General features: G+C 39.5%; 1 protein-coding gene and 1 pseudogene across 2 annotated transcripts; both read right to left on the reverse strand.

Annotated features, from left to right (window-relative positions):
• Nucleotides 1-721: 721 nt before the first annotated feature.
• Nucleotides 722-6,887, reverse strand: map2k2b (mitogen-activated protein kinase kinase 2b). 2 transcript variants are annotated; one of them, XM_040143050.1, is made up of 11 exons: nucleotides 5,903-6,887; nucleotides 5,578-5,788; nucleotides 5,321-5,467; nucleotides 4,143-4,220; nucleotides 3,810-3,861; nucleotides 3,559-3,683; nucleotides 2,944-3,157; nucleotides 2,785-2,837; nucleotides 2,584-2,645; nucleotides 2,367-2,412; nucleotides 722-2,054 (listed from the first exon to the last, which is right to left on the reverse strand). In XM_040143050.1, the coding sequence occupies exons 1-11, from the start codon at nucleotides 5,989-5,991 to the stop codon at nucleotides 1,944-1,946; spliced, it is 1,188 nt and encodes a 395-aa protein (XP_039998984.1). In that variant the 5' UTR covers nucleotides 5,992-6,887; the 3' UTR covers nucleotides 722-1,943. The 2 variants fall into 2 exon arrangements, 1 of the variants encoding a protein (XP_039998984.1); XR_005708727.1 differs by lacking the exon at nucleotides 722-2,054 and having other exon boundaries at nucleotides 2,785-2,859.
• LOC120798948 lies at nucleotides 6,766-14,825 on the reverse strand (annotated as a pseudogene).
• Between the last annotated feature and the right edge of the window lie 3,573 nt (nucleotides 14,826-18,398).

Consider the following 18,398-nt stretch of genomic DNA (forward strand, 5'->3'; position numbering starts at 1 on the left):
AGCAGCAATGGTCAGTAGTTTTATAATAATCAAAGCATAATTTCTTCTTTTTAATCAGAAAAAGAGAAAAAAACACAGTAACATCCTGTTCTTTTTCCTGATTTTTAGCTCACCACCCCCTCCCCCTTTCTTGCAGATTGGAATTCATTAGCAATCAAAGAGCCCCTGACAAACGCCCAATCTTAATTACCCTCTCATTTGCATATTTGCATATTAATGACTGCAGACTTTGCTGTTTTTCTGCTGCAGTAGTCCCCCTCCCATCAACATTGCACAGATTCAGCCACCCCACATACTCCAACAGTATGTCTTTCTCCGAGCTCAAGGCCTCACACTTGAAGCTGACTGAAGCTGACAGAGATTCAAGGGGAGACATTTCATTATCACTCTAGACGTTAGCAAAACAGATGCATCACTGAGCTTGTGATTCAAGTAGAGGACTAATGTATTTCATCAGTGCTTTAGTTCACTTTCCTTGCCTTCTTTCAGTATGATGTATTAGTTAACTTGGTTACAACAATGTACACACATCACACCACTCAGCTGGGCTATATCTTAATATCTTGGTTTGGTAGCAGACTTTAGTAACTAATTATGCCAGAAGTCCCCAGTGTGATACAGTTAATACGCTGCCCCCGTCTGGTGAAACAAGTGTAAGACAGAGAACAAATATTCTGGCAAATGAAGACATCATGTTCAAATATTACAATACATACCATTTATTGACAATTTTGATTCTATAGAGACAAAGTTTTTTATTATTTTACCATACAAAACATCTATATTTTTAAGCCATTACTGAGAGGAGGAAGTACACAAAAAGAACAAAGGAGAGAAATGCACTAATCCTGCCTCAAAACGGGATGCACTTCAATCCCAAATCCATGTCCTGAGACTGCTCAGTGAGTGCAGCTTGCTTAAGAGATAAAAGCAGTCTTGTTACAGTAGGTACTGTCCAGGGCTGAATCTCAGCCTCTGCCCCAGCATAGTTCACCTGAAGCTACTGATATGATGCTGTTTTTGAGTTACTAAGAAACAACCCCAAGATACAGACAGAGCAGAGGTGCATTTAAGTTTGCATCTTTCTTTATTTTTGGCTTTGACATGAGTGTCATGCTAATATGTTTTAAACACTGTGCTTCACCTCAAGACATCTCAAAATTTGTAGAAATCAGTCACATCAAAGAATGCAAAAAAATTCCTAGACTCATTCACCTCTTGCTAACACAGACACACATAACCTGACCTGTTCAGTAAAATAAACCAATTCTTACATTTCTCAATGTGTTTGCATATCACATATAAAAAAAAATTCATATATGTATCTGCCTGTACACATGTACAGATGCTTAACCATGATTGTAATAACTGGGATTGACACACTCGTGCTGTAAGCATCAAAACACCTTGGAGAAATTCAGACAAGAAAACCAAAAAAAGCTGAACCGAAAAAGAGACATATTAGAAAATTAAGCGTGGCTATTATATTTGTTTTTATATTCTTTTAAGAGATAAATCTTCCAGTTATGATACTGTATGTACCGTCTTTATGCCTGCAGGGTACTGAGGTGGGGAAGAACAAAAAACTAATGGCATGTTCATCTCCAAAGAGATTTAATGGCCCAAAATCCTGAATTGAACTTAACACAAATTACTAATGACTCCCATTGAAAACAAAAATTCTGAGGAATTATGCTGTAATTGATTTAAGAAGAAACAGTTTCTCCGTGGACTGACTCCACAAAAGGTGCAAATTGTAGATGGAGTATCTTTCCCGGCGTGTGATCAACTGGCTTATATTCCAGCAGAGTTGATTTGATAGCTGGAGCCTTTAGGGGTTCACCTGTCGCAAAAAAGATGTCTATGTGTGGGTGTATGGTTTTATTCAGCAGCTTCTCCATGTTTTTCCATACGGTGTGCATGAGTGTAAGTAGGTTGTGTGTTCAGTCTGCAGTGCGCGTGGGAGTGCTTGGTTGGTTCATCCCCATGGTTTTACAAAGCCAGCCAGCAAAATCTACCTCCTCCGCCTCAGACCGCTTGATAAATGTATGGTTCTGCAATAAAACACAAACAATCACATAGCAATAAGATACTGGATGTTAAAAACTTAATGATCGAAATGAACAGAGTTTGTGCTGCACACTCTGACTTTACAGCGAGTATGGATACAAGATTTTTCTTTACAAATTTGACTCAAGTTTAACCCCAGAGCGGGTTTGGCTGAAGCTTTTCTACAACAACTATTTTTTGAGCTCTATATCTTCGACTTGTCAGATATTGAACGTGTTCACAGTGCACAAAAGATAAAAGTGAAAAGTTAAAGTTTAAATTCAAACTTAAGTCTTAGTCTAACTGTGGACACTCACCATCAACATTTTCAAGTCTGCCCTGTCCGCTGGATTTTTGATTAGACTGAAAATAAAGGAAGAGAGAGTGGAATCTTTTAGAGAGAGCTTTTCATTCATCAAGTTGGTCACAAAACACTTCTGATGGGTAACACTCAAAAAAGAAGTTGTGTTGTGTATTAGGTGTATGTAACAAAGGACAGTTGAGCAATGTTGTCAGGCTAAATTGTTGTCTCACCACTTTGTCACAAAGTCCTGGAAATCAGAGGTGAATAAACCAAGGGGTAGTTTGGGAGGGGGCTGAAATACAGAAGAAAGTTGAATGAACATCGGATCAAATCACCAACAGCAGAGTGTGACACTTTCCTGATTTAGCAAGGATGAAATTTAATACTATATGGAATCAGAGGGCAAATTGGTGCTGTTCTTAGATTCTTACCTCATTTACTATGTAGTCTAGGAGTTCAAAGATGGCCATAACAGCACCATGACCTGGAAAAGGAGTCAAGGTAAACTGTGTTTTATATTCAACATGTCATGTCATGACTGTTATGTAAAAACCCACAGATTTTAATCGGTGTCTGTTTGTTTGGCTCACCGCTGACAGGTCTTCCCGGTGGCCTGGGTCTGGGTGAAGTGCTGTGTGTCTCTCCCTCACTACCGTCCAAGATGGGTCGTCCAAATATGGCCTCCAGTTCTTTAGCATCTGGGGGAGGGATGGGGTAGCGTCCAATCGACAGCTCCACAAGGGACAAGCCCATACTCCACACATCTGACTGCACAGAATAGTGGGTTCCCTGCAGTCTCTCAGGCTAAACAACAAACATGAACAATACACAACAAAGTCAAAAATTAACATTATATTACCAAATACAAGGAACAGTTCAAGCATTACATTACAGATATCAAATGGCTAAGATATTGTTCTGGCGTTACTTATGTTTAGAACTGTCTGTCGATTGGGCCATTCCTTAAAGTCTACATTAAAAAATATACAACATATTTTTTTATTTAAATTGAGGCACTGGTTGAAGTTAGGTTATTGATAGTTTAATGGAGCTTAGTGGTCTGGACAATATGCTAAAGGATTGGAACATCTGATTTTAAAAGCAACAAAAAACAAGTTAGACACACAGGCTAGAGGGTCAGAATAATGTTGAGGAACTGAACCGAGTTTATCTTTTCAGAGCATAATTCAGAAAGACCAACATACCGACATGTAGGATCTTGTACCAACAAAAGAATTGGCCATAGAGTCTATGAGCTGCCCGCTCACACCAAAGTCACACAACTTGATCTCACCACGCGAATTCACCAGTATGTTTGAAGGCTTGACATCTGTCGGTAAAAACGGATATACACATGCTTTAACAAAATTTAAAGAACCTTGCTATTGTGCGTTATGCCTCACAGATGAAACTCCATTTCAAGAAATACAAAAATCAATAATCAAAATTCTGATACCTCTATGCATGATTTGGTGTTTTTCTCTCAGGTAGGCAAGACCTCTCAAAACCTGTTTTAAAAAGGGGAGAAATTACTCATGTACACTGTAAATAACCTTAACGTGAAAACATCAGTCAGAAACAATCATGAAACATGTCCATGCCCATGGTGTATGATTGCATATTAAGTCCATGGTCTATTTTGAGCTGAATACAGTAAACTGAAAGAGTGATATGATAACAAAGAGACATTGATTTTTTTAAGCCTTGATTAAATTGCTTTATTTCATTAATCATTCATTAATCCCAATAATGTAATACCATATAATATGACAATATAGTATATACTTACAGCAATGCTGACTTTGCCCAGAATCTCTTCAGGGATCCTCCTTGCTTGTTTCAGCACCTGGTCCAGAGATCCACCATCCTGGACAGTAAAGGGAGACAATAAAGAACACAACAGGTCAAGAAACAAACTGCTTAAAGCACAGAATTTCAAAGGCACACATCCTTCCAATTACTGTAACCTGCACTTACTTTGTAATACAGTTATTGTAAAGGTACCGTGGTTTTCTATCTGTGGAATGTACAAACATATGTTTTTCAAGAACAGGTATTCTAAAGTAGTTTGTAACTTCATGTTATGGCCACCACAACAAATTTGCACAGCATTCAGTCACAACACTCTTGTTTACCAAAAACCTTTATTACTTTTGAAAAACTAAGTTAAACATGATACTGACCCATAACTCTAGAAAGGCCATGGAGGATCAATGCCCCCACTCAATGTCATGTCCCTGAAATAAGCAAAAAGAGGGCAGCAGGACCTCAAGTCCTCCAAGTCCAGTTACACGGTTTCCATACCTGATCTTCAGTATGGGTATACACTGATGAGCCAAAACATTATGTCCAGCAGGGGCACTCTGACCAGTCTGCAGCTATGCAGCCCCATATGCAGCAGGGTGCAATGCATTGTATGTTGTCACGCATTCCTCCCATAGGCATCCTTACAATTTTCTGCAACTTGTGCCACAGTAGCCCTTCTGTTGGTTCAGACAAGATGGGATAGCCTTTGTTGCCATCGCGTATCATTGATGGCAGGCTCATGATTTGTCCCTTCCTCGTACCACTGTTGGTAGGTACTCATCACTTCTGACTATGACCACCTCATAAGCCTTCTATTGCGGAGATCCTCCAACCCAGTCATTTGGCCATAATGATTTGGCCCTTGTCAAAGTCGCTCTGGTCTTTATACCTGCACATTTCTCCCACATCCAACACACTGAATCGACTATTCACTTACCGTCTAATATATCCCAGACTTTGATATGTGTTGTTGTTACGAGATAATCAACATTATTTGCTTCATCTGTGATTGGTCGTAATGTTTTGGCTCATTGATGTATAAGAGTACAAGTACAATAGGGCAAAATAAGATCAATTTAGAAGATAAATACAGCAATACCTTACTACTAATATCTTTTACAGCTACCCACACACACAGTCACCCCTCTCCAATTCTCTCACCATGTGTTCCATGCAGATGCTGATCTCTCCATCGCTGTAAAAGGCTCCATAGAAGCCCACAATGTAGGGAGAGTTACATTCATGCAACACCTGAAGCTCTCGGATGATCTGGTTTCTGATAGCAGGTTTAATTTCTAGATGAATGAGCTGAACAGAAAAGACAATTTAGACAGAAAATATAGTCAGAATTACTTTTCAGCACCACAACAGTTTGAATATATTCATGTCATTAAGGCAACAGTCTATTTGTAGCTCACCTTTCTGGCCATGATTATTCCCGATGGTTTGTGGCACTCTTTGCTGACCACACCTCCATTGCCTGCACCCAGCTCACAGATACGATGGAAGTCATCATCTTTCAACTCTCCTATCTTGGCCTTCTGGGTAAGGAAAGCTTCTAATCTTTTCTTCTGCTGTTCATCCAGGTCCAACTCTTCCAATATTGTCTTAAGTGCCTCTAAATTAGCCCTGAGAAAATGGATACAGAATAGGAATAAGCCATCTTTCAGATTGCACAAATTACTGACATATTTACAGCATATTCAATATACGACTAACAATTTGGTCAGTAGGGTAACTTACTCAGATGTAACGTCCGTGTTGATGGACGTGGATAATCCATCGCCAGTAGGAGCAATGTTTAAGGGAACTGGTCTCTTTTTAGGAGCCATGCTCAATTGTGGATAAACTATGGGCTTGGGTTGAGTGATACTTTTCTCTGGGCTACAAGTAACGATTTACAAACCTACCCTCTCCACGTAGAGGTTTCTGACTGGAGGTAAAGAAATGCTATTTGGGATCACCATAAAGATTCATTTCATATGCACTTGGTTTAGAGTTTAAATAGCAAAATGGTGTTATCTTGAATATGCTATCTGGACTAGCTGAACTTTTCGTTTCCTGTCAGTTGTCAGGTATGACAGTTAGTTAAACCAGGTAAATATGACCTAACTTGAGGATCAGGCTCAACAATTTATACGGGCTTGGCCTCAGACTCTGCTTAAATTATCGTTTTTTGATTCACAACACAATGAGCAAAGCTGCAAAATATTTTAAAAAAAGAATGGGGTACTATAATGCTACCATTAGCTAGTTGGCTCAAGTTAAGTTGACGTTAGTTGTTTTACGTTAAATGACGATACCTGAGCAGGATAACTAGCATTATGGTCACTGCCCTAACTTGAAGTAAGTGATTTTTTAATTCATCTACACAGAACTAGCTACAACATAACGGCAAACAGAATATTTTCAGAACCAGAGCCATCACTAGCAGCTAGCTAACTTCATCTGCTAGCCGTTGCGTGATAGCACCGCATTCAACGCTAGCCAATAGAAAGCGACTGTTTTACTTTACTTCCAGCGCTGTTTCCCCACCCATCTGTTTAAGTTAGTAACTCCAGTTTATTGGGGCTACAGTATCGGTCAGTTTATCCTCGCCACTTCCTTCAGCTGGCAGTTATGTGTGGTTGCTGTAGACAGACACCGGGTCCGAGGCTCAGCGACAGAGGTGGGGGCGCGGCGAAGTCAGTACCGGGGCCCAGCAGCACCGCAAATTGCCCGGTGTATCTGTGGAGACAATCTCGCGATATTTCAGATGTTGACAGTCAGCTGTGGAGTAGTAACTACATGTAAACGGGATTATGTAATGACACTATCACCAACAACGCTGTTCTCACATATGGGTTAATAATAACGACAACGATTATTTTTGGTTTATAAGCATATATTTTTTACAATTATGAAACATTTTGCTGATACAAGCTACGGAAAAGGATGCTGTTATACACTCACTTGCCAGTTTATTAGGTAAGCAACATTTAGCTAAAACTAATGCAGTCTAACAAAGCACTCGCTGGAAAATGAACGATATAACCTTTAATGAAGGTAGGGATTATTGCAGAACTTGTGATAGACTGCATTAGTTTTAGCTAGGAGTACATAATAAACTTGCAACTAAGTGTACATGTATGTTGACCTACACATGGCTGGGTTAATCAGTTAGGTTCCCATCAGGATTGACAGGTCCACCAGTGCTGCTATACTGGAACAGCTGTCTCCAAGGTTTTTCTTTGTCCATTAGTTTGTGGTGATTGTATTAAACAACACATTTTTTTTTAAAGAATATTCACCATGTGAGCACAATATTACCTAAAATAATAAAGGCATTACAACTCGATTTTGACACAGGGCTCATTTATAAGAAAGGATCACAGGATTATAACGTAGGATGTAAATGCGAATTCCCTAACACATTTGAGATGAATCAAATTAGAGAAAACCAAATGACATGCAGTGAACCTGGGACTTTGGGCCCTCAGTGATCTGAAGCGCCTGGGAAGTTCCCTGCTTTGCTCGGCTGGTAATCTAGCTTTACAGCGCCTGTGGTACAAGAAGCACGTGTGAAGGTATAATTTCTCAACACCTCGAAAGAATACTGCTCTGTCCAATGGTTTATAAAATAATCTGTCTGGATTGTTTGTGTGGCCTCTCTTGCTGGGCCCAAAGAAAGGTCACCATCTTTTAACCAATGGTGACTTCACTGAATAGAAAATCATTAAAATTACATTTTTGAATTTTTTTTTCATTCAAGTCAGTGCAGCAGTATATGAAAAAAAAGACAAACAAACAATGACAAAAAAACAAACAAAACAAAACAAAAAACTATTAAATTGTTCAAAATGGACCACCTTACAATGTTAAGAGCTTTTAGATCTACAGTATAAACCCCATGGCCAATGGCCTAAATTTCCTCCAAAAAAAGTTGTTGTTTTTTTTTTCAAATATCCTGCAAACACAAGAAGAACAAGTCAATTGGACCAAATACATATAATACAACAATAAGTCTGAAAGCAAGTGTGATTTCTTCACCAAGAGACTAAAATGGTTGGAGAAAATGTAACCCAGCTACCTGTTTATGTATGAAACACTGCTACAAATCTTTTCATGACGACATACATTTAAATGATATAGCTTATTTTGTACTGTGTCCGAAAAGCCCAGATAATCTCTGTGGCCCTCTCTCATAAACAACATTAATTTCTCACCAACACATCAAAGACCACTGAAACACTGCGTATTTGTTTTAAAGGCTTTTATCTGATCACTTATCTCTTGCTGTGTGATTTTCTTTCAGCAGGGGGCACTCTTGATCATTTCTTTACAGCCTCGTATCTGCCTGCTCTGTAGCTGTTTCCTTTGGACAGCGGCAGCTTTAAGACAGCAAGGGAAACAGAGGCAAAAGAAACAGAGAGAGAAGGACTGTTAAAGTGCACATTATCACAAAGCCGTCATTCAGTTTTCCATCCTACCCCCTGATGGGTTTGGCCTGGCTGATAAAGGTTGGGAAGTTTGGTGTTTCTGGTGCCAACAACAGCAGCCACGATGCTGATTGTGCCAAAAATAATGTATGGGAGGATCTTGCTGTAAATACCTGCAAAGAGAACAAAAAGGCACTTGAGCTAGAATTGTCATCGATCTGTTGATTTTTATCATGGGTTGCAATCATAGGCCTTTTTCACAGCTGACAGTTTGACTTGTCAGACACAGGTGTAATGAGTAACATTGTTGACTGGTGCATTAGAACAGAATATCTGCGACCTGTGAAAGAGGCCTATGAGTCTGATTCTTTTTGGGAACGATACATAAAGAGAGTGCTCTTTTGTTAACAGTGCAATTAAAATTCTCATCAAGCAAATATGTCAGGCTGATGAGAAATATGACGAAACCTACAGGATCTCAAATTTCTGTCTATATGGTAGGAGAGCTCTGTGACTGAGTGTAAATAATCTGTTACCAGTTCACTGATTGACAAAAATGCAATCAGTTTTGACATTTTTCGGCTTTTCGGGCCATGACAGAAAAGATACCCCTCTGCCCTGCCTGACAATGTCTCATAACTCAATTGTGCCTTAAATGTGATAAGTGAAATACTAAAACTTAGAGGCAAGAGAGTCAAGGAGCGGTCCAATATCCTAATATTTCTTGTGATTAAATAAAACTAATGTCATGTATTAAAATTTAATTTTTAAGTTTATGACTTGGCTGGGAGCACATTTTAAGAGGAGGTTAAATTGAGATTGCCATTACTCTGTCTTTCTTTTAGTATTTTTTTGCCATTTATAATTTAAAAAGACCCTTCACTGAGGGTGCAATACTAAATTGCTGGAATATCTGTTTAAAGTTTAGTGTGTTTACTCCAGTGTATTTTTATATTTTTGATGCCATTCCATTCTCACTCTCAAAGTACTTGGTTTAAATACAACAGCAAAAAAAACAGACAGAACCAAAATACACTTGCCCATGTAAATCACATAGGGATAAATGACGGTGCCTATTCGTGCAGCTGTGGAGGCAATCCCTAATCCCATGTTCCTGACCACAGTAGGGATTAGCTCAGTGAAGAACACGTAAATGAAGCAGTAAACACCAGACACAACAATCTTTCCCACAAAGGTTAATACCTGGAGCAAGAAATGCATGTCTGAAAAAAAAGGAAAGAATAGACAAGGCAAATACAATTTTACAAGTGCATAGTGATTTCTATTCCTTTCAGAGATCCCTGATTTAGTCAGTATTGTTCTTTGTGTCTACAGTACAGACCCTCAGGAATCAGCCTGATGAGCAGAAGTGTGATAGCACAGAACATCCGTGTGGGGAAGAGGAGAGTGTGTCTTGGCACCCGGTTAACCAGCAGCAAAGAGGCTGTACACACCACAACGTCAACGGCGCCAGAAATGAAGCAGTTGAGGTAGGCATTTCCCTTCAGGTTGCTAGTACAGAGAGAGAGACCATAGAAAAACCATGGCGACAGACATCCAGCAGAAATACAAAATTAACACTGAATAAAGATGGAAGACAGTGTCTTTACATAATACATCGATTTCAGTGGTATTTTTTACTTTGAAGGGGGCATATTGAGCCCCAGCCTGAATCCAGTTTCTTCATACTAATACCATTTATTCAAGGGCTTTGAAGAAGCTACACTTTAAATATGATTGAACACTGAAACTGAAATTTCTTCTCACATCTTCACATTAAAGTGTGGTTGTACTGTAACCACAGCAGTAAAACAAGCCAAACTTTTCTGTTATGGGAAATTATCTCAAATTAATATGGTCTCAAATTATAAGGACTATGTCCCATGTACAAAAATTGTAGTTAGTGGGATTGACACATCATTTGTCTCCAAACTGCACTTGTTCTGATCTGATGGTTACAGTATATTTTAAAGGCCTCCATATTTTATTTTTAAATCTTTTTCAAATTAGAGGTGGTAGTCTGGCACTCAGAGTGATCATTTTTAATTATCAAACATTATCCTACCATGGTGTTCACAAAGCAGCTAGAGGGAATTATTTTGTATAATATAAAACTGTATATGCAACCATATTTAGGAAAGTTAAAAACTTAGATTGAAAAAGAGTCCAACATTACTGTATGAAAACACCTAGAATTGTAATATTCCTCGTGTTATGGGTCCGTATCAGGTCCATATAAGTGTATGTCTGCTCTTCCTCACCTTTATTTCGCTGAATCGGACACACATAAAAAAGAAACAGAACAGTCATACCGTGTGCAGTGTAATGTTTGCTTGCCAAAAGTACAAACAGATTGCCACAGTTCTGGCCATACATTAGACTGGAGCACAAAGTTTTCCACATGAGGAGTGAAAACTGAGTAAGTGCCATTAGCTCCAAGCACTCTCCAGCCCTGAAAATTACCTCAGGGACGGAGACTCTGTTCCGTTTTGCAGCATTGCGTATGACAAACTCAGCCTCCTCCACCCGACCTTTCTGCAAAAGCCACAGCGGAGACTCAGGAATCAGCCTGAACAGAGAGACAAGCAGAAGTGCATTGAACAATGAAAAAATTTGCATTTTACAACAAAGACATTGCACAGCAGTAAAGGCTGATCTTCTGAGGGCATGAAAAAAAAACCCTGAAAGCTTCAAAGGGACATATTTGCATTTGCATGAACTACAATAATTCCATACAGTCAGACATCAGGACATGTACTTGTGAATATACGGTATGTACACTGTGTTAATGACTGAGATCTGTACTGAGATCTGTACCCGGAGCTGAGCCATAAAACTCAAGACAAAGACAGGAAGACACAGGAATGGGCAGAGACGGACAGGGTTTACTCTATTTTTAAAAACAGCATGTGATTGAATAAAGACAGGTATTTATCAGCTGTGAGAACTGGTATAGACCAGCCCAAACTAGCACCGCCACAAAGTCCGTTGCCATAGCTCATTAGCAAGCTCTATCAGTCAGAGCTTGCTAATGAGCTAACCGTTTAATTTTGCAGTGAACTGACTCGCATTTCTTTACCTGAAGTTAAGAGAACACAAAAGTTACCCAGCACAAATTTCACCCAAATACTGACGTGCGTCAGATTTATTTAAGTGTACAGACAACAATCTTACTGTTTCTCTTTTGAATTGATTTTGACTGAAATTTGCTTTTTGTGCATGTGTATGTTGTTTTATGACAGAATTAAATAGATTCAGACTAGTATTTAATTTGTCATGATAATCAAATAAAAATACAAACCAGACACAATCTTTCACATCAGGCCCACTCAGTTATATATCAGGATACACAGCACAATTAAAACCAGTAAAATGGGAAATTTAAATAGAGGAGGGTGTATGCATAAAATGACACATGGGACATAAGTGGATTGATTATGAGACAACAGGCCCCTGGGCACGGACATGTAAATGGCCCCCCACCAGTCCTAAATAAAACAAGAAAACATACTCAGACTGCATAAAATGACTACAAACCCCATGACTGTGGAGATGCTTTGTGTCTCTTTATGGTCCTGTTGTGTTTCTGCGTGCCCATTTTGCATCTCTTTGTTGTCATATTGTGTTTTTTTGCAGTTGTTTTGTGTGTCTTTGTGGTAATTTCTTACCACTCTGTGGTTGTTTGTGACTCTTTGTAATGATTTTGTATCTCTTTGTAGTCATTTGCATCTCATTGCAGTGGTTTCGTGCCTGTCTGTGGTTTTGTGTCTCTTTGTGGTCGTTTTACGTCTCTTTGTGGTCATGTGCCCGGTAGGCGCATTCAGTGTAGGTTCCATGGGAACGTACCAATGAACAAGAACATTCGTAAGCCGACATTCATCAGACCTACCAATACGTTGGAATAAATAGGAAACTGGGGATGGCAGTAGCACCCAGCAGCAACCTCCAGCCTCGTAGGAAGTAGGCAAAGAGCACCAACAAGGCATAACAGATGCCAAAACCTAGACTGTGGCCCAGAAGGGTGTAGCTCACCCTGGCAGACTGGTTCAGCATCTAAGACCCTGACCAAGAGGAGGATCAAGAACATGGCATTAATGAGAGAAAACGAGAGGGTTGAGTTCCCCAAGGCTCAAAAATCACTTAATCCAACTGGTATATACTGGTGTTTTGACTCAAGGTGGAAAATAGTGAAAACTGTCTGTAGCCATATTTACTTCATTGCTTCCTCCACAGGACACCTAGGTTTGCATGTGAAGTCCGACAATGAACATTAAATGACTTTGTACATCTTGCCTTAGGGGGGAAAAAACCCCATGTCACTGCCACACTGCTAAAAGTAAGCTATACTAATGTCAAAGAAAGATACAGGAGAAGATGTTCAAGCAAGTTGTGTCTCACCCAGTACAAGTGGCGCAGTGTAATTGGACATCTGGCCAAGTCGTCTCAGACAGTTGAGACTACATGAACCAACTGACAGAGGTGGCGTTGATCAAGGCAGTGACTGTTTGTAAGACCATAGTGAGAAAAAAACCACCGGTTTTCTGCCAAAACTGTAAGACAATGCACAAAAACATGAAAATGAATTGGTTACACACCATCAAACTTAAACATAATCACTGACTTTTGTGAGTGAGCATGATGACTACCTGCTGTAAATGTCAGTAAGGTGTTGGTATTACCGTTAGTCCCTAAAGGAATCATAAGGGAGTCATCTGGTCTATTCAGTCTGATTCTCAGAAACCCACTCGCTGACTGTGGTGTTTGGTTGGCTGTTAAAGTGTAACCTTGGCATTCCCTGCTTTTATGGTCTTCTGTTTAAATGGTAAATCACCCCAATGAAGGCCCTGTGTTGAAACGTGATGGTGAAATAAAGAAGATCCTTCCACTTTGTCATCAAGTTGTTATTTGTACTCATGTTTAAATAAGAAAAATTTGTCAGCTATTAACTAATCTTTAATAATCTAACTGTTAAGTCTTAAAAGAGTCCTAAAAGTAAATGGAAAATACATTTTGATTATTTTTTATTGGGGAAATGAGTAAAAGTGTGTTTTTATTTATGGATGAAGGAAGCAACGGATTTAATATTGGAGTCAAAGGTTTAACAGAGATGTATTTTTCACACCTTTTTCCTGAGACGAACATCATATATCAAACTGCTCTTTGGACTCTATGGTATTGTGATCATCAGATCCTTGTTCTGTCTGATAGATGAGCTCACTTTGAAGCATTTTTATTCCTCTAGTAGCTCATCCTGAAAGAGCAGTTTAAATTAAATTACTGTTCTGGTTTACTGTGTCTGTGTTTTATATTCATTTTTTGGGCCTTAAATATGTTTATATTTTTACTTTTATTACTGGTTTTGCATGTCTTTTTATCTTTATTCCACCCCCATGACTCTTCTTATTCCATTTGTTAAAACTGTCTTTTTATCTTTATGTTTATATCATGGATTAAGTTTATGGATTTTTCCATGCAAAGTAACTAATAATGATAATAATAATGATAATAATAATAATAATGATAGTAATCCCACACAACAAGATTTATCGGTCTGCGAGGTGACCACTAATATAGGATCCAATCAGGACTCCTACAAACAATAAGAAAGTGGTGAAAAGGACCTTCCTTGCATTGTCACACAGCAGATCCCATTGAAATTAATAGGCGAGAAGACAGTAATTCAGGATACTGTAAATCACGTTTTAGAGAAATATGACAATAAAACAAAATCTAATCTAATCTAATCTAAAATTAAGAGAGTTTCAGCTATGACCTTGAGCTGTCAGAAAGCCAAAGCAGAAATAAAGATACATAATCTTTACATGATGTTAACAGAGTTAAAGGAATAGTACAACACTAGTCAACTTCATCATGCTTCTAAACTGATCAGAGCTGATGACATATAGGACATCGAAGCAATTTATAAACAAAGGCTAAAAGTCCAATTATTTTATGATTCATGATTATCATTCTGCAAATGTATAGATAACCTCAGGCACAATGGTCGCGGTGTATCTCTCAGTGCTGTAGACACATCCATGCAGACACTGCTCCGTGTCATTGCTGCATCCCACTGTCCCCGTCCAGTTTCCGCTCAGTTTGTATCGTGAACAGCTGTCAGGCCCGATCCAGGTGCTGCGCTGCTGGAAGGGGAGCTCCACATCTGTGACCTTGGGTGTGTAGTTGATCGATAGGACTTTGCAGTGGTGTCCGGGTGTATCGGAAACAGAAACCTCGATTACTCCCATGTACCCACATGGAATGGTACTTAAACTGAGCAGAACAATTATTAGAGATTTGAAAAGGGCCGCTGTCACCCAAAAAAGACGTAATTTCATTGAGGTCTTTGATTTGTCCACCCAAAATGAGGGTGTGGACAATGTGCTGGAAGTTCAATTTGTGCTGCTAATACTGCAACACTACTAAAAGCAAGCTCACAAAACTGGTTGTTCGTGAAGATCCGCTCTCACTGCTGCAAAGTAAGACAAATTTGTGGGCCTAACTGTCTGTCACTGAATAGTGTTAAAACTTACCGACAAATGATGTACGCAGTCTGCAGTCCTGAGGAATTCCTCTTTTTGCAGCACCCAAGACATCAGATCACAAGCCCTGCTTGAAAGGATCATGTCAGGAGGTTGTTCAGGGAGAGTTTCACAGAGATTTGTTAGGTCTAATTACGCAATAAAGTAGGCGTTCCCTGAGTTTAGCATGGAAGAAAATAATACCTGTGTAAAACAGCTGCTAATTTTATTGCAGGAGACTGTTCATTTTTTTCAGTGTTGCTCTCCGTGTGCAGTATGTGACCTCTTATTAAGAATAAACAATAACCTGCATGTTGGAGGTAAAACATGTCAGTTTGACAGGAATCAAATTGTTCACTCATGCAGCAACGCACAGTACATTCAGGAACAAAAGTGTATTGAATACCCCTTTTTTTTTTTGCTGGGTTATTGTCACAAAGGCCATTGTTTTTTGCCCTGGGCCATATAGTTCTGCAGTTAAATGCCCTATAAGCCAAATCACTAGTCACAAAGCAATGACAATAAACTATACAGTAAACTATTTTGTCAAATGTCCAACGATAACTGTATAATACTTGACGCTTGTGAGACTCTGAACTCTGCATACGCATTAACATGTCACCAGCAGTGTTGTTGATCAACTTGATCATTCGTATTTTTTTCCAGGGGAGCAGTTGGTTTGCAAGTTAAATCAGGCAAAAGACATAGCAGTAAAAACAACATAATAACATAACAGAAAGGGAAAAATATGTGAGAATAACTAATAAATAAAAAAATAATAAATGCAATTTTATGGTACTAACAGTTTGCAGAAACAGCCATAAAGAATCCACTACAGTAGTTTTGTGTACAACCAACTGACGATGGTGCAGGATAGTGTGTCTTATATCTAAGTGTTGTGATAAAAGTGGCGCTGGAGTAAGTATTCTGAAACTTTGCTTAACTAGGTTCTTAACTAGGTATAAATACCACGAATTTAAAATAGCAAAAATGCAAAATGTACTTAAAGCATCAACAGTAATAGTACTGCAGAGAAATGACCCCTGTGGCTAGTATATTATTATATGCAACATTATTAAATAGTAACTAATAATGCAACATCGTGAGATGGTTAATGGGAGAGGAAAGAACAAACTTCTGCTTCACAGATTCAATCATTTTTGTGACATTTCTCTAATCTTTGCTTATGTGTGTGTGTGTGTGTGTGTGTGTGTGTGTGTGTGTGTGTGTGTGTGTGTTTTTTAATTTTAGCTATTTGAACCTTGAACAGTTATTTATATAAAACCAGGGGAGATGTTTAGAGGGGAAATGTCTCTTTAGTGAGACTGCTAACAACTCAAAGACAACTGAAATGTGACAAGGGGCCCCAAGCAGACAACATTTTGGTAAGGGGCCACAAGCCAGAAAGGCTAAGAGCCACTGTCAGATAAATGTAGTGGATTAAAAAGTACAACATATGCCTCTGAAATGTAATGGACTAGAAGTATGAAGTATCATAAAATGGAGTACTTTTTTACCTAAAAGTACCTAAAAATTGTACTTAGGTACATCTTAAATTGTTACAATCCAGCACTGGATAAAAGTATGTTTCATTTAAACATCAGATAAAACAATGTGACATGAAAAGACCTCTAATGACCTTTGATCACATTGAAAATGTAATTTCTGGAATCCAGTTTAAACAAGTCGAGTAACATCACATCACAGCTCGGCACATCCACAGTGACCTGTCAACTCCTGAACGCTACACCTTGCCATTCTTCAGGCAGTGCTGTAACCATAGCAACACCTCTCTGGCCAGTGCATGGCAATGCCCTCTGACCCCCAGGGAGGTGACCTTTGGCCTGAGGGCCATCAAATGGGGTCAGGGGGTCAACTCTTGCTGGAAGACAGTAAAAGCACTTCACTGATTGGCTATCATTTTCCCTTTCCATACCCTCATCTGTGTAATTGGCATATTGACCAACTGGCCCCTTTGTACATTGTTAGCAGCACCTTGTCCAGTTTACATAGGATAAGTGTAGTGTGGAAGCTGTTCTTCATGATATTTAAGTGCCTGTTCATTATTTTAAAGGTGGGTTTGTGCGTGCAAACCTGAAAACCTCACACATTTTCACCAGCTTGCCTCCACTTCTAATGCTTTCTGAAACATAGAAGAGAAGGACTTTTGAGATTAAGTCTATAACTACGACACTTCCTGCAGTTAGCCAAGCAAGCTGCGTGGCAACGATGGGGAAACCCCTCCATCCACGAGGAGCAGTTCGGCCTGGTTTCATCCCAGTCCTCTTCTCCTCTCCCTCCTGATGATCTATGCCTCCCAGGCCCATCACTTGTCAATATCTCTACATTAATTTGAGAGACTGCATGGCAGCGGAGACACTGTGTGGGGGCAGGGCTCTCTGAGCAGGTATGGAGGGAGGCATGGGTGGGGGGTAGTGGCACATAGGAGACAAGGACAAAAGAAGGAGAGAGGCAGGCGGAGGAGGAGAAACGAGAGGAAAATGAGGAAATGGAAGCGGGATGAAGGATGGCAGAGCTGAGTGTAGGTGAGAAAGACAGGACTGGACAAAGAGGCTGTGTTTTGCCCATTAACCATTCTTATATACGACTTCCCTCAAATATCAAAAGCCCTCTCCATTTGTCCAAATGAGTCCTGAAGTCAGCAGGATCTATAATAATAATGGCTGTTTGAGAGCTGAGCCCCAGTGTGAGGAGAATCAATCACTCTCTGCCATCAAACCTCCAAACCTCGGCAAAAGAGAGTGTAGTACAGTTGTGATTCAGGACAGGAAAAGTGCCATGTTTTTATTTTCAATGCAGACGTATCATGCACCTGCACCGAATCTTGACTCCACTCTGGACGCTTCAATGCCACCTGCTGTCGTAAAAGACTTCCGGCGTATGGCAGTTGACAATAAAAAAGATGGTTTATCCAATAACCATCGTCTCTTCTGTTGCCCTGACATCCGTCCTTTGGGTTCTGCCGTATTTTCAAGGGCTGAGTGACCCTTCACCTCTCACCCGTCAACTCTGACCCGATCGTGTATGGTCCAGATTACACCAGGGAACGACGAACCTTGTAACATCATGACCTCTTTTCTGGTGACAAAGAAATATATACACACAGTCTGTGTCAACTGATTTCATTAGCTCAGTTGTGATAGATGTTTTTTTTAAAGTCATTTTCCTCTCAATATTAATTTTTCAGACTCTAATTACCACTGTTCTTGCCGGGACGAGGCCCGAGGGACTTTTTGTAATCGTATCATTATTTTCACTAAATCCTTTTACTATTTAATG

Source organism: Xiphias gladius, chromosome 14 (assembly GCF_016859285.1).
Source record: "Xiphias gladius isolate SHS-SW01 ecotype Sanya breed wild chromosome 14, ASM1685928v1, whole genome shotgun sequence".
Lineage (NCBI taxonomy): Eukaryota > Metazoa > Chordata > Actinopteri > Istiophoriformes > Xiphiidae > Xiphias > Xiphias gladius.